Raw genomic sequence first — 15,000 nt, 5'->3', positions numbered from 1 at the left:
CAAGGTCTCAATCTAGGGCAAGAAGTAGCAGGTCTAAATCGAAACCAAGAGAGAGAAGATCCCCTTCAAAATCAAGGAAAAGGAGATCTAGGTCAAGGTCACGGGAGAGGTCAACGAGAAAGAGAAAAGCTAAATCAAGATCAAGGTCAGGAAGTCGGGGCGCCAGCTCAAGATCAGCGGCAAGGAAAAACCACAGATCTAGATCAAGAAGCAGGAAACGATCAAGGTCAAGATCAAGGTCAAGAAATAGAAAGTCAGACAGGAGGAAACGGTCTCGGTCCCAGGATAGAAGGAGGTGAGAGTTATATAGTCTTTTACCGCTTGTGACCCACGATACATTTTGTGATATAGGACGTTATTCAAATTAGATGTTAGGTGAACAACATTTATACAGTTACAGGGAGTACTGTAGTGTCCCTGTATTGATTACATAGCACAGGTTTTGCTATATCTGTGTGTGATGATATGATGATACACTACATAGTAATATATTCAAAAGAAAATTAAAGAGAGAATGGCTACAACATTCAGGAGATTTGTAAGCCTCATACAACAGATACCTATGTAGTCAGAAGTTGCCTGAATGGACATGTAGTGCATGACAGTATAGTCTTACTTAGAAGTTATTATTTTTTTGTGAGCCGATAAGTTTAGCTTTTTTTTTAATAAGTTACAGAGCCATTTGTATTGTTTTCAAAAGAAGAGATATAAACTTTCAAAATGTAGATTGTTCAAATTTATAATATACCTTACTTGTTTAGAGTAACATGCACAGTAGACTTGGTAATGCAGTGGAGAAGTGGCTTCAGCAGCTGATACCAATTCTCTCTTCTTCTTCTTCTTTTCATTTTCTTATCATTTTTAGATTCTTCCCAACAGAGGTTTAAGTCCCCAGACCCATAGTGCATGGTCCAGTGTTTATTAAATTAATTTTATTTTTTAACTACCATGCAGTAGGTCTCGTGTAATGAAAATTTCTTTTACGTTCATCAAACCAGATCAAGAGGTAGACGAAGCAGAACAAGATCAGTTTCTAGAGAAAGGATAAAGAACAAACATGAGGATACAGTTGAAGGAAGAGGCACTGTATTGTAAGTAGATTTTGCTTGTGAGAGAGAGTGAGTGTGTGTGTGTGTATGTATGTGTGTGTGTGTGTGTGTGTGTTTGTGTGTTTGTGTGTTTGTGTGAGAGAGAGTGAGTGAGTGAGTGGTTCCCCTTTTTTTATATTGCTTTTCAATTTGGTCTACCATGTATGCTTCATTCTCCTATTCAAAACTGTTACTTACATACATCTAAATAGTCTAGATTACTCTTTGGCATTATTTCATGAGATGTTATTGAACCAATTAAAAATTTCTTTGGTTAGATACATATTAACAGAAATCCACAGTATTCATTTTTGCCATATGGTGAGCAACTCATACAACCTAGAAATTTAAATGCACGAGTATGTGTGTGTGTGGTGGTGATGACTTGTTTTATTTAGTTTATTTTTTAAACATGAATTCTTTATTAATAATTTCATTGAGCTACTTATTAGGAAAAAAATGTTTATTTGATGTAAGAAAGTTATTAACATATTTATAAGCTTATGTTTTGATATATGAAAAATGCATTAAATGATATGTTGTATGTTACACAGACGTGAGAAATTGTTATCTGGGAATAAGAGTGTCTTCCTAGATGACTTGAAAGGCTTGGTCAGACCCGAGGAGGCATTCTACATCAATGTACAAGGAGAAACAGACAACAAATCCTTTACTTCAACACATTTTTCCCAACTGGCCAGGTAGAGTATGGTTATTCTGTTTTTACTCATGTTCAAGCTTCTAGTTATCTGACATAGATCACATATGCAGATTTTGGAAACCCAGTAAGATCATATACTCATGAAGTTACTTGGGTAGTGGGAGACACATAAATAAATTACTTGAATAATATGAATTCAAATTCTCTTCCACTACAGTTACAAGATGAAGATGAAAGGTGTACTTGGGGATTTGGAGCATTATATGGGGAAACCTAAGAAGAAGGTTCCCAGATACTTTAAGAAAAGTGTACAAGTGTCATTATATGCTGATAGTAAGTTTGTCAAAAGATTACCAATATGCAGCAAAGATGAGAAAGAAAAGAATATTGGATATTTACCAGTTGAACTAAGCTTTGAAGAAGAAAAAGCCATAAAGAAGGAAACTCAACCATCATATGGAAATTCTCTTGGGATTTATGACAATAAAACACATGAGTACTTGCTTGGAATAGGTGGTCTAGATCAGGAAGAAAATGTAACAACCCAAGATGCAGAATATGAGTACTGGCAAAGTCAGGCTAAAGCTTTCAATGAAAGATTAGGAAGAGAGCCTACCAATGTGTCTTTATGGCTGGAGTTTGTACATTTCCAGGACAAAGCTCATGTTCATCTGTTTCGAAAAGATGATATGAAGGAGAAAAATGAGAAGAAGAAAATGAATCAGAAAGCATTAGCTGAAAGGAAAATCTCAATTTTGGAAACTGCCATAAAAAAGAACATCAAATCCACTGAATTGCAGTTTGAACGCCTTGACATTGGACAGCATATCTGGGAGGATAAAAAGTTGAAACAAGAATGGGGCACTTTCTTGTTTAATTTTCCAAACAAGATTAAAGTTTGGCATCAGTACCTATCATTCTCACAAACCCATTTTACAACATTTAGTTTATCAACCGTTGTCAAAACATTTGAAAAATGTACAGAAAAATTACAGCAAATACAAAGTGGTGTATTTTTAACACATGCTGCACCACCCAACATTGGAAAATGCTTGGTAGATGTGGCTGTGCAATTGGCACACGTGTGGCGACAAGCTGGTCATATGGAAAGATCAGTTGCTCTGTTTCAGGCGCTTATAGAGTTCAATTTATTTGCCCCTGCTCATGCAAGAGATAAGAACCTGACATTAGAGGCAAAACTAGCCTTTTTTGAGCCATTTTGGGATTCACGAGCACCAAGGTATGTTTGCTTTGATTCATAAAGTTATAGCTGGCATATTGGTAAACTAGCTAGTATTAGTGATATCTGAATACCGAAAAATCATTAACTTTATTCACAGATTTGGCGAAGAAGGATCTTCAGGATGGGCTCAAGTTATGGAACGAAGACAACAGGTAGAATTTCCAGAAGTTATTCTTGGTAAGCACAAGTATATTTGTTGATATGAATTGATAGTGCAATGCAGTGAAACCAAGAAAAAATTCAAATCTCCCCATTTATGGTGTCAAGTCCACATGCTCCAAGATTAATCCCAGCGACCATAATACTTACCTTAATATCTGCATTTTTGTTTTCTTATATAGTTTTCCAACATTATGGTTAGATCTTGCCACTAGTACCCTACATTTAAAATGTATAGCCATCATCTGCTTGATATTTCTTTATTTTTTGTCCTTAACGTGTTTGAAATATCCTGGCGTTTCAACTATTTGGAGCCAAAACAGCCCCATCATTAAAGGGTTAAAAGTGCCCATGCTTCATTAATCCATTGCAGACGGGGTATAGATTTGCGAGTCCAGTCTTCAGGATGGGTTTTATTTCAGATCAAGGCAACTTCTTATATAGTTTTCCAACATTATTGGTTAGATCCTGCCACTAGTACCCTACATTTAAAATGTATAGCCATCATCTGCTTGATATTTCTTTATTTTTTGTCCTTAACGTGTTTGAAATATCCTGGCGTTTCAACTATTTGGAGCCAAAACAGCCCCATCATTAAAGGGTTAAAAGTGCCCATGCTTCATTAATCCATTGCAGACGGGGTATAGATTTGCGAGTCCAGTCTTCAGGATGGGTTTTATTTCAGATCAAGGCAACTTCACACAACATATCGTTACTTTTCCCACCCTCTCTCAGCCACTCATTGTAAAACTGTTTTAAATTTTGTGTTTTATTGTATTGAGAGAATTATATGTATCATATCACAGGCTCTATCAATGCTGTAGTTGACTAAAATTGTAATATAGGGTCATTATCAGCTCATTATTTTCTTTATAGTCAGCATGATAGAAGTATTGCTGATTTATGGGAGGACAAAAATCAACTTTATTTTTTCATATTTGTGTACTGTCACGAATGAACACAAAACAAATAACCATCCATAATTAAGATACATTAACTGAGTGCCACAGACAAGACATTCCTACTGGCACAGGAGCATATAATAGACACAAGGCATGGTTCTTTCTGCACATCCTTCATCGGTGGTACTTTACTGCAAGATGTCGGCAACTTGCTGTATGCCATTCCTCTATAAAGATTGTGCTTGCTAGAGACCATTGATGGGTGCCATTCAAGGCTGTCTCTCCTGGTAGTGCTTGAAGAAAGTGGTACCATCTAGGTTTTGGATGTTAGATGAATCTCTTTTTGCATATTATTACAATAATTATAGTAATTATGACTGCAACTGTCATCATCACTCACTCATTACTCATAGGCAATAAAATAACGCAGTGATCCAAAATCCCCAAACGTCATGTACATCATGATACCTGTCATCAGGCCAAAGCCCCTGCATCATGTATGTCATGAAACTCATCTGCAATGGGTTAATATTACAGCTTTTACTTTATTCTTTTCACAGAAGGAACACAGGATGAAGAAGATGAGTTATTAGCAGAAGGTGGCAACACCTCAAAACTGTGGTTGACACTGGAAACCTCAAGAGAGCGGCGACATTGGTTGCCATGGGAAGGCGACCCTGAAGATTGTGAGGACCCAGAGAGGATGGTTTCATTTGAAGATCTGGAACCTCACATTTTTCTTCTAGAAGATCCAAGAGATCATTTTTACATGATGCTGCAGTTTTTCAAATTTGTAGGAGTGCCATATATAGGGCAGTTGGTGTCAGGTCAGGAGGGAGACATAGTGAGAAATAAAAGTCAAAATAGTGACATATTCCAGCCACTGAATCTTGAAAGTCTGCTTGATGTTCACTTATTTGGTACTTGTTTACACTTTGAAAAGAATGACAATGCCAGCAAATTTCTAAATTTCTCTGCCATTGGACCATCATTAGGAATTGTGCTATGCCAAGATTACTATAGATTTGTGTGTCAAGCTGTGTTACAAGCATCTAATCTGTTTTCACAACCTCAGAGAACTAATTTGATACTTTTATATATAAGAGTCCTAGGGCTGCGCTATTCTGCTTTGAAGAGGGATACCAAAGAGAAGGAAAAGCTCAGACAGTTTGGGAAAGATATAAAGAAGCAAGTGAAAAAGCTTGTGAAATCAGAGGAATTTAGATCTTCTCTTGTGATATATGAGGAATATGCTAAACTAGAGGAAATCATGGAGCACGTTGATGATGCAGAAAATGTTTATGTTGTTGCACTTACAGCTGGAACAACTACAGGCAATGCACTGGACATTTCGAACCCAAATTTTCTTACTATTATAAATTTGTATACTGCTTACATCAAACTCCAGATGATGAGAGAAATTAAAACAAAAAGTAACAAATTTATTAATAATATAATCTTCTCACTTTGCTCTTTGGTCAATGATGGTAAATTTGCAGTTGGAAATGGTGTTTCTGCTCCTGGTGGAAGCATTTTAAAGGCAAAGAGAAAGCTGTTTGAGATACAAGAGTCATATGCTAGTACTTCATTTGAGACGTGCAAAGCAGGCAGTGAAAGTGACAAAGAAAGGTGTCTTGCAAGCAAAGTTGTTTTCTTTCTTAGTATGATGCAATTGTTGACAGTTGGATTCAAACCTGCATGTTTAATATTTGAAACTATTATTGATAACATTAATGGCATCTCCAAGGAACCTGTGGAAGTGAAACTAGAAGAAATTACTCTGCCAGATGAACAAAATCCCATGAAGGTTGGCAGCTCTAGTCAAGATTTTAAAAAAGAAAAAAATAGGCATATGATGCTTGAAAGTCTCTATGAAGACTACCTTTGGCTTATAGATGTTTCTTCTAAGCTGGATAACCTCATCAGAGATGGAAAGATGCCACCTGCAGTCCTAAGAGCACTCCTTGCTGATGCAGTAAAAAGTGCCCCGGAGAACCCAAATTTCCTCATATTGTTAGCACAGAAACAGGTACGGACACATACACTCCCTTCTAGTGTCCTCTTTTGCATGTTTGCAATTCTGAATTCATAACCAATAATAGATTTGATTTAATTTTTTCATGCCAGATGTTACCTCAATAGTTTTGTTTCTCAGAATTGGCGAGACCTGCTTGGTGGAATTGACACTCATCCAGGGAAAAACCCCTCCATCTTGACATTGGTCTCAAAGCTTATTCCTCATCTTCATAAAACACTTGCCCATATTGCTAACACAGAGGAAGGTTAGTATAGTTTCAATAGTTAGTTAGTTGTTGTTTGTGTGTGTAATTTATAACCATTTGTAAATATAGCTTTTATTGGGATAGATTCTTAATTTTTTTTCCTATTCTTATTTTTTTAATACTGATGAACTGATGAGACCTCTTTTATGTCCTTTAACAAAATCATTCAATTTTGTTGTTGTTCTTTTTTATGATAGATTCTTTTAGATCATCTTGGACAAATACAAATACTAGTTTTCATAATGTGAGCTGTAATCTTTTAGTGAAAAGTACTTATCCCTTAATTAACACAAAAATTGCTTTCCAGGATCTTTAAGTTGTGGCTACCGTTTGGAAAATGTTTTAGAAAACGCAGTCAGCCGACCACCAGGTAGAAACTGCCCTCTTCTATGGCGATTGTATCTGGCACTGGTAGCTAATACCCAACCCAAAAAGTTAAAGTCACTGGTATACACAGCATTATTTCACTGTCCAGGAGTTAAGGTGAGAGTTTGTTTTGTTGAGATAATGTCACAATAATCAAACTTTCTTTGGCAATATTAAATATTCGTATTCAGTTTTTGCCTCTTTATGTTTTACAAAGTAATGTTTTCATAATCTCATTAATTAACCCATTCGCACGCTGTTTACTTGCTATCACATTTAGTGGTTTTTAGGTCAGACGCCAGCAATGAGATATTTAGTCAAAGCCAGTGCGCCGGGTGATCGGGCGTACAGCACTCGCCCGCAGCTAGTGTGGCCGAGAATCCCGAGGTTTTAGGCTTATGCATTCAAATATCACGGCATTTCAAGCATTTAAAGCCAAAATGGGTTAACATATATATATAATTAAAGTTCATAGTGATGTAAAGCTCACTGTAATGCACTGAAAGCATTTTCTTTAATTTCTTAAATTTCTTGAATAGATAAAGGAAAAAGATGAATAAATAAATTTCCTAGTTTTATGATTAATGTTCATATTACGTTAAGATCTATAGAACTGATTTAAAAGGATGCCTGGTTTCATGGGGCTAATTGATTAGTGATATATTTGATCTCTCTCTCTCTCTCTCTCTCTCTCTCTCTCTCTCTCTCTCTCTCTCTTTTTATAGTTCCATTCAGCAGAGTTTAAACTTATTACATTCTGTTGTTTCAATGTTTCATCTTTATGTTCCTTAAATTTTATTTTATTTCCCATTTCTACCTGCAGAGGAGTTGGCATTCCAGTCAGCTTCATTGTATCTGGATACCCAAAACAATATTTTTTCTTTTACATTTATATGTTAATTTCTCTCTTACTTTTTTATAACCCAGGTTTATCTGATTTATACATTAAATAAGTAGAAAACCATGGCTTGTTCATCCATTTTAAGTGAGGCCCACTCTGCTTATCCAAGCATATGATTTGCAGATGCTGTTGCAATGACTCTATTCACTCAATTATTTATCATTCTTCTTCAGCATCTGAGCCATCAGCCTCTTTTTAGCTCTGCTATATAAAGCTATCGTACACTCCTGTTTTTTTTTTAAATATCATTATTATCTGAATGCTGTGTACTTGTAAATCAAATGGTGCATAAAGGAAGATAATCTTGCAAATGCATTTAAAATTTCATACGGAGACAAACATCTTGTAAATGTATATGAAAAATACTTTGGTGTTCCTATTCCATTCAGTCATTTGAAGATTTATAGGTTGTTAATCATTATAACCAGTATTTATTTTGTTGAAAAGAATTTACATAGCAGTTAGTAAGAACCAGTTAGGCTAAGTTACAAAAGTACTTGAGTGCCTGAAGATTACTGAATGTTTTCCTTTTGCTGACTTTTTTTTTTCGTTTTATTATATGAGTTTTAACCCATTCACACCGGGACCGTTCCGGCTTTGCATGGTCGCAATACAGGGGTTTTCGAAGGCATAAGCCTAACGCCTCGAGATTCTTGGACGCACAAGCCGCGAGCCTGGGCTGCCCGCTCACTCAACCCGAGCACCGGGCTTGCCCTCATATCTCATCCCAGGCGTCTGACGCAAAAACCACAAAATGTGTCATCACGTCAACCGTCTCCAATGGTTTAAGTACATCTTTCATGATATGCTTTGGTCTCTTTTCCAAGCATTTCAAATTTTATCATAAGATAGTGCCATAAGGTTCACTAAGTATGGTCAATAAAAAACAATTTAGTTCTACTGTCTATAAGTAATATATTATGAACACAAGTTATATATTACACTTATAAATTATATTTACATTTAGAAATAGTTTTCAAAAGTAATATCCTACAAACAGTGCTCAAGGTTAGCATTAGTAATTGAATTTTCTGATGGGGACACTCCTTGGAAGTACATAACCCCTGTATTATGTTTCCTTATTTTATATAAATTGTTATTAATCTGATAACTACGGCATGTTCTAATTGCTGGGATATTTCATGAGCACAGGCCTAACGCCTAAGGCCATTTGGGGCCGACCATTGGGTATGTGATCACATGACATGATATTGCATCCCCAGTGGCAAGTGTTGCCACTACATGACATGATATCACATCAGCTAGCATTAACAGATTAATATTACTTACATATTTCTTAACTTGTTAATAAACTACAATCATATTTTCAAGATTGGTTATGGTTTTGTGTTATAACGTTCATGTTAATCCAATGATAACAGATCTATACAACACATGGTGAGGGAGGGCCAAAATTCTGACAATGAATGCTGCTCTTTGTTCTGTGCTTTATATAGGCATGGAGTTTTATGGCTTTTAAAAGCACTAATTTTCAAGCTATAGTTATCGAGAATTGGCCTAAACACTTGTTTTTTATGCTTTAATGAGAAACAGTAATAGATTGTCTAGAATCAAAGACAAGGAGGGAAAAGTATTGTCCGTACACTTCAACTTTTTTGGTCAAGTAAGTAACCTTGATTTGAATCTCAGCACATTAACCCAGTCACGACGGGGGCATTCCAGCCTTGCATGTTACAGTGCCAGGGCTCTCGAACGCATAGGCTTAAATCAGTTAAATAAACGACGCCATATGGCGTCACCCAGCGAACGGGCCTTGAATGCGCGGTACCATAGTGTACCACCCGTCCAGAGAGGGTTAATAAGTGCTGTTCAATTAGTTCCTGGTGCCATTGGGATTCTTAACCCATTGGTCATGGTTTTAAATAAATATTTGTACAGTAGGATGGCTGGTTTACATTGTTTACACTGATGGCACAGTGCCATCCACGTCTATGACTGACTCTGCCTTTGCAGCAAATCATGCCATCTGCTGCTAATGGGTTAAACTGCTAAATAAAACGAGCTGCTCCAGTTAATACAGTTCTGTATCTTTCCTTTCCAGAGTCTGTATTTAGATTGCATTCGTCTTATGCCCAGTCTGTTAAAGGAGATAGTGAACCTCATGTCTGAGAAAGGCATACGGGTGCGATTGCCAACAGAGGAGTTGCAGGTTCTCATGGAGACAGAGCTGGACCTTGAGAATGATGAAGAACAGATATCACCAAAAGAAGATGATGAGGAAATATAAGATTGTATTTTCATAATCAGTGGGTGTAAGTGCAGAGTATATGAACTAAATAAACATGTGCTGAAGAAACTTTATGCTAATAAACATTATGGAAAAACTCAGAATACAGGGATTATATGAAGAAGTTACATAAATTACAACACTTGTAACAAACATTATATATATATATATACATATATATATATATATATATATATATATATATATATATATATATATATATATATATATATATATATATATATACATATACACATATACACATATATACATATATACATATACATATACATATATACATATATACATATATACATATACATATATACATATATACATATATACATATATACATATATACATATATACATATATATATATATATATATATATATATATATATATATATATATATATATATATATATAAATATGTATTTATATTTCTTTTCTTTTCTTTTCTTTTCTTTTCAGAAAACTGAATTTGGGTTCATTGTGAAGGAAAGGATTGATAGAATTTTAATATTTAATTTTTAACTATTAACTTTTAACCTGTTTTACTTCTTTTTTCTCCTATCCTCTCTCTGTTTCTTTTCTTTTCTTTTAGAGGAATTACACCTTTTGAAGATAGAGTTGGACTTTGATGATGAAGACCGAGTAAATACAAAGAGGAAATATAAAATTATACATGTGTATTTAGATATGTATTAAATTAAATAAATAATTGCATAGTATGAATTGACAAAGCATTTGTAAGATTTGTGTGATGTTTATCATCATTAAGAAAGTTATTAAGACTTGATTTATATTTTCTTAAAGTAAAGAGAAAATGTACATACCATTTTTTCTTTCCCTTTTACAAATAGAAACTATCAAACTATTGTTAGTACTGTTACTAGTGTATGCTTGAATTATTAACATTTTCATATTGTACTTATTTGTTTATCAATATTTACTTATTTGTATATCAGTACATTGGATGTTTACACACTGAAAATAACCTACATATCAAGAACTTGTCAGTGTATTTTTTTTTAGGATAAGTGAATTGATTATGGATCAACCACATTTTAATTGGAATCTTTTTAAACGGGGGCATATTTTTCAATATATAAATATGTATTTATTTATTTATGAACTATCTTTGTATGGGTGTGGGTGGAAGGATGTGAGTGTTGGGTGTAGGAGTGTGTATGCTTATTACTCAGTATTCTACTAATACTCATATTTATAAAATATTCATTAATAAATACCTTCCTTTAAAGTGCCTGTAATAAAGAACACTTACCTTTACAAATGGTAAGAACATTTCTGCTCGGTACAAGTGATACTGATTTTGTATGGTATTTTTTTTACAATTTCTAATTGAAATATATCATCTGTAAGAGTTAAAGTCAAACTGATAAAACTGTGTTTATATTTCACTAATAAATATATCTTATCAAATCTGTCTCTGCATAGCGAATTAGATACACTACAAGAAATTTGTTTATGAGACCTGATATTTGACAATTGGAGACATAAGTCATACTGCATGCTGAGGGAAAGCATGGTTACAAGTTCTGTAGACATATTGAGTTGCTTTGTTGCATCATATATGAAAGCAGCTATCTAACATTTTTTCCTCGTTTCTTATACGATACAATGCATTACCTGTTGTGAAAATAATATTACATAACTACTTTTTCAAGATGAAAAATATTTGATGGTTTAGTGCCTCTAGCTTAATTATTTCTACATATTTTCAAAAATATTAGTTGCAGAGGCCTAAGTGATGATGCTATTATGTCATACCTCTCCCAGCTCCAGAGTAATAAAGACATTGAATCTACAGATGATAATGATGGAGATCCTACCTTTTAAGTAAATCTCATTCAGTTCTCATTGCTCTGGGCACTGTTAGAGAGTAAAATGCCATCTGACAAAGAAATGAAAGCAAAGGAAGAGGAGCTTCTGCTGAAAGGGCTGCAAAAGTAATGGCTTTGATGTCTCATGTGTTGCATGACGAGATAATAAGTAATTTATGTTCATGTCCACAATGGTCACGTAGCTACCCTTGTGTTGGGTTGGAAGGCATGACAGAAAAGAAAAGAATATTATCAATGTTCAATACCAATACATTGTCACACACTACAAGTACATGGTTAGTGTGGATCTGCTTGAGAGCCCAATAGGAAAGTACAGAAACCAAATAAAATCTGAAAGTGGTATGTGAGGCTATGCTACCACTTACTGAACATTACAATTATTAAATTCATGGTTGATTTACATAAAGATACACAGAAACACTGTGAGATTAGCAGACTTTCATGATTAAGGTGCAGAAAGTACAAGTTAAACAGCAGGGAAGACCAAGTGAGACCAAGAACATTTATAAGTAAAAAAAAAAAAAAAAAAAACGAAATGCATCTAACACGCTAGTGAAAGATAGGTGAATGGGCATTTGATTGCACATTAACCAGAATAGAAATCATCATGCCAGTCATGCAAACTGCCAAATTTCACATTACTAACACATTTACTCAGCACAAAATGTGATGTTCTTGTTTCAAAAAAGAAAAAGTTCCTTACTTTCCACCTTAAGTGAACATATGATTTTTTACATATAATATCACATAGGAAGCAACAGAATGTTTTCTTTATCTTTTATAAAAATGAAGTATAAAAATTCTGCTTTATTTTTTTCATTACAACCAACAATAATTTCATTTTTAACCCTCTCTGGACAGGTGGTACACTACTGTACCGCGCATTCTAGGCCCATTCGCTGGGGACGCGATACGCCGTCGTTTATTTAACTGATATAGGCCTATGCGTTTGAGAGCCCCGGCAATGTGACATGCAAGCCTGGAATGCCTCCGTCGTGAATGGGTTAACATGAATACAATTATGGCCATGCAGTGAAGGGTTAAATTATTTTGATCATAATTTAAATACTTAAATTGTGGTAACCCTATAAATATGAGATTTACTTTACTGCTCACTGGTTGCTTACTGAAGCATAAACTTCAAGGATAATAAAACATTAAAATGCACAATTCCTTTATTGTCATGAATACATACTCATCAGTTCTAACTCAATTTGGAAGACACTACAGAGTTTGGCTATGCATTTATTTATATAATTTTGAAGAAAATATATTTGATTAAAATTAATATTAAAATACGATTCCTCAAAATATAAATGCTCAAAATATTTCAAAATTTGAAAATATTTTTATTAGGCACCTGGGCATCTTTGGCAGCATTTACCATGTCCTTGTCAAATGACCTGGTCCCACACACTAGTACTAGAGTAGACTCTACTGGGGCTTGTAGTAATTCATTTTTTATATCATCTTTTGTCAATTTTCTAAAGAGAACTGTTTCATTATATTTCTTCATTTGTGAATTTTCTTCACTTAAATAATGAGTCATTGTAAAGTTCCAAAATTGGCATAATGTTAAAAGTTCTTCTCTCAAAAGGATATTTGAAATGCTTTTGGATGAATAAAACAATTTAATAAATGTTTCATCCTGATCATTATCTACAATTGCTTTTATAATTTGATACATGGGTGCAATACCTGTCCCAGCAGCCAACATGAGGACTCTCTTATAAGAATTTGTTTTATATGAAAAATTGCCAAATGGACCCCTCCATGGAATATTATCTCCCACTTTCCAATCTTTAATCAGTTGAGTAATCTTGCCATTGGGGTAGATTTTTATGAATACATCAAATGATCCCCTTTCAGAAATATCTGATATTGGGGTATATTGCCTAATCACATTTCTTTCATTTTTTTTCTGCTTTACAATCACATGTTGGCCAATCTTGAGACCTAAACTCTGACCCTCTTGTAGCTTAAACGTGTAGCAAAAACAATTGGGAGAAATTTCTTTGATCTTGACAATTTCAAAGTCTTTCCATTTGTCCTGCTGGACTGCCCCTTCCACTGGCACTTCTTCTTGCCCTCCTTCCCGAATACGCTTGCACTGTTTTTTCCATCTCCTTAGGTCTTCCTCATAAATGTCATGTACACAAGGGCAACAGCCACTTCCACAACAGTCCCGGGGCTGTGGAGCTTGGGGTTTAGGAGGCAACAAATCCTCAATATCAGCAGTTTTGTTGCTCATCTTTACGGCATACAGTAAGAAGCAATGGGACTATTTTTATAGATCACTCAATCACATGTAAGTCAATTATCCAATAGCTTAAAGATGGATGTTATTTTGATTAACAAATTTAGATCTAAAGCATATCCTCTTGCTGATTTAATTGTTAGTAAGACATTAAAGTAACAGATAGAAGTCTGCTTTTGCAAAGTCTGTTATTTCTCCTTGTGAAGAGTCCAGACATATGTCTGCCCAACACCAGTAGTAGACACAACACGCCATCCCTCTTTCTCCAGAAGATTTAGGACTTGTTGAGGAGCCAGCCCTGTCGTATAGGTGACTCTGGGTACAAACATTTAAAGTTATGAAATTTAGTTAATATTTTGATTCTTACCAATGCTTGATTTAAATCTACAATTACTTTCCACCCATGATTGTGTTTAATCATAAATGAATCAGGAAAATCTCATAAAGAGCCCTAATGACCCCACTTTTATTGTTATTACTAGTATCATTGTTATTAATGTTATCATTAATAACAACAATAAATCATAAAAATAAAATATTTTACAAAAAAAAAAAAAAATCAAGGAATAGGGTAAATTGGTGAAGTCATATAGGAATAGCAATTGACTTCTTGGTTGAACAATTTATGCAGAGACAATGAATGAATAAAACCATAGTGGACAGTGGATGTATGCATGCAGTCCTCGCCTCAGCGGGTTCACTGTCCCCAAAGCTTCCTTAAAACTGCAACATCAGCTTCTCTACCTACTACATCTGACACAAATATCTGGCAGAAATGACCATAACTTCCCCCACTTAAGGAATCTGGACAAATGTCAACAATAGCAAAATATAAGAAATAAATAAAAATAGCAAATCTGATACCCCATAAAAAATAATAGTTAACCCCAAAATGCAAAGAGTGATGCATATGTTGAAACCAATTATGATATATTGTCATAACACCTTGCAAATAAGCAACATTGAAACTGACAAATCCTCTTGATTAATCCCTTTACAGAACTTACCTCTTTGTAAAGGCGTCAT

The 15,000-nt window shown here is 34.6% G+C and overlaps 3 protein-coding genes across 4 annotated transcripts in view; 1 reads left to right on the top strand and 2 right to left on the bottom strand.

Moving 5' to 3' along the window:
* Positions 1-9,961, top strand: part of LOC122266152 (nuclear exosome regulator NRDE2-like) — a 14,109-nt gene extending 4,148 nt beyond the window's left edge. The window contains exons 3-11 of the mRNA XM_043035748.2: positions 1-295; positions 999-1,091; positions 1,643-1,789; positions 1,967-2,989; positions 3,090-3,169; positions 4,614-6,082; positions 6,209-6,335; positions 6,643-6,818; positions 9,665-9,961. The exon at positions 1-295 is cut by the window's left edge and continues 302 nt beyond it. Coding sequence (XP_042891682.2) covers positions 1-295; positions 999-1,091; positions 1,643-1,789; positions 1,967-2,989; positions 3,090-3,169; positions 4,614-6,082; positions 6,209-6,335; positions 6,643-6,818; positions 9,665-9,850 — 3,596 coding nt within the window. The 3' untranslated portion in view covers positions 9,851-9,961. The remainder of the gene's footprint in view (positions 296-998; positions 1,092-1,642; positions 1,790-1,966; positions 2,990-3,089; positions 3,170-4,613; positions 6,083-6,208; positions 6,336-6,642; positions 6,819-9,664) is intronic.
* A 2,919-nt stretch (positions 9,962-12,880) lies between these two features.
* On the bottom strand, positions 12,881-13,968 carry LOC122266154 (NADH-cytochrome b5 reductase-like). The gene has a single exon (XM_086533420.1). It carries the CDS (start codon positions 13,966-13,968, stop codon positions 13,048-13,050), a length of 921 nt encoding a protein of 306 aa, XP_086389546.1. The 3' UTR covers positions 12,881-13,047.
* LOC147466966 (GTP cyclohydrolase 1 feedback regulatory protein-like) overlaps positions 12,881-15,000 on the bottom strand; it is a 3,313-nt gene continuing 1,193 nt past the window's right edge. For both annotated transcript variants that reach the window (XM_086533421.1, XM_086533422.1), the window contains exons 2-3: positions 14,982-15,000; positions 12,881-14,289 (exon numbers count right to left, since the gene is read on the bottom strand). The exon at positions 14,982-15,000 is cut by the window's right edge and continues 74 nt beyond it. In XM_086533421.1, the coding sequence (XP_086389547.1) occupies positions 14,163-14,289; positions 14,982-15,000 (146 nt within the window). In that variant the 3' untranslated portion in view covers positions 12,881-14,162. The remainder of the gene's footprint in view (positions 14,290-14,981) is intronic.

This window comes from Penaeus japonicus, unplaced genomic scaffold (genome assembly GCF_977035675.1).
Source record: "Penaeus japonicus unplaced genomic scaffold, GWHDUDI00000001_assembly GWHDUDI00000039, whole genome shotgun sequence".
Lineage (NCBI taxonomy): Eukaryota > Metazoa > Arthropoda > Malacostraca > Decapoda > Penaeidae > Penaeus > Penaeus japonicus.
Note: the sequence above shows the minus strand (reverse complement) of the source record. Positions and strands in the feature narration are given on the sequence as shown.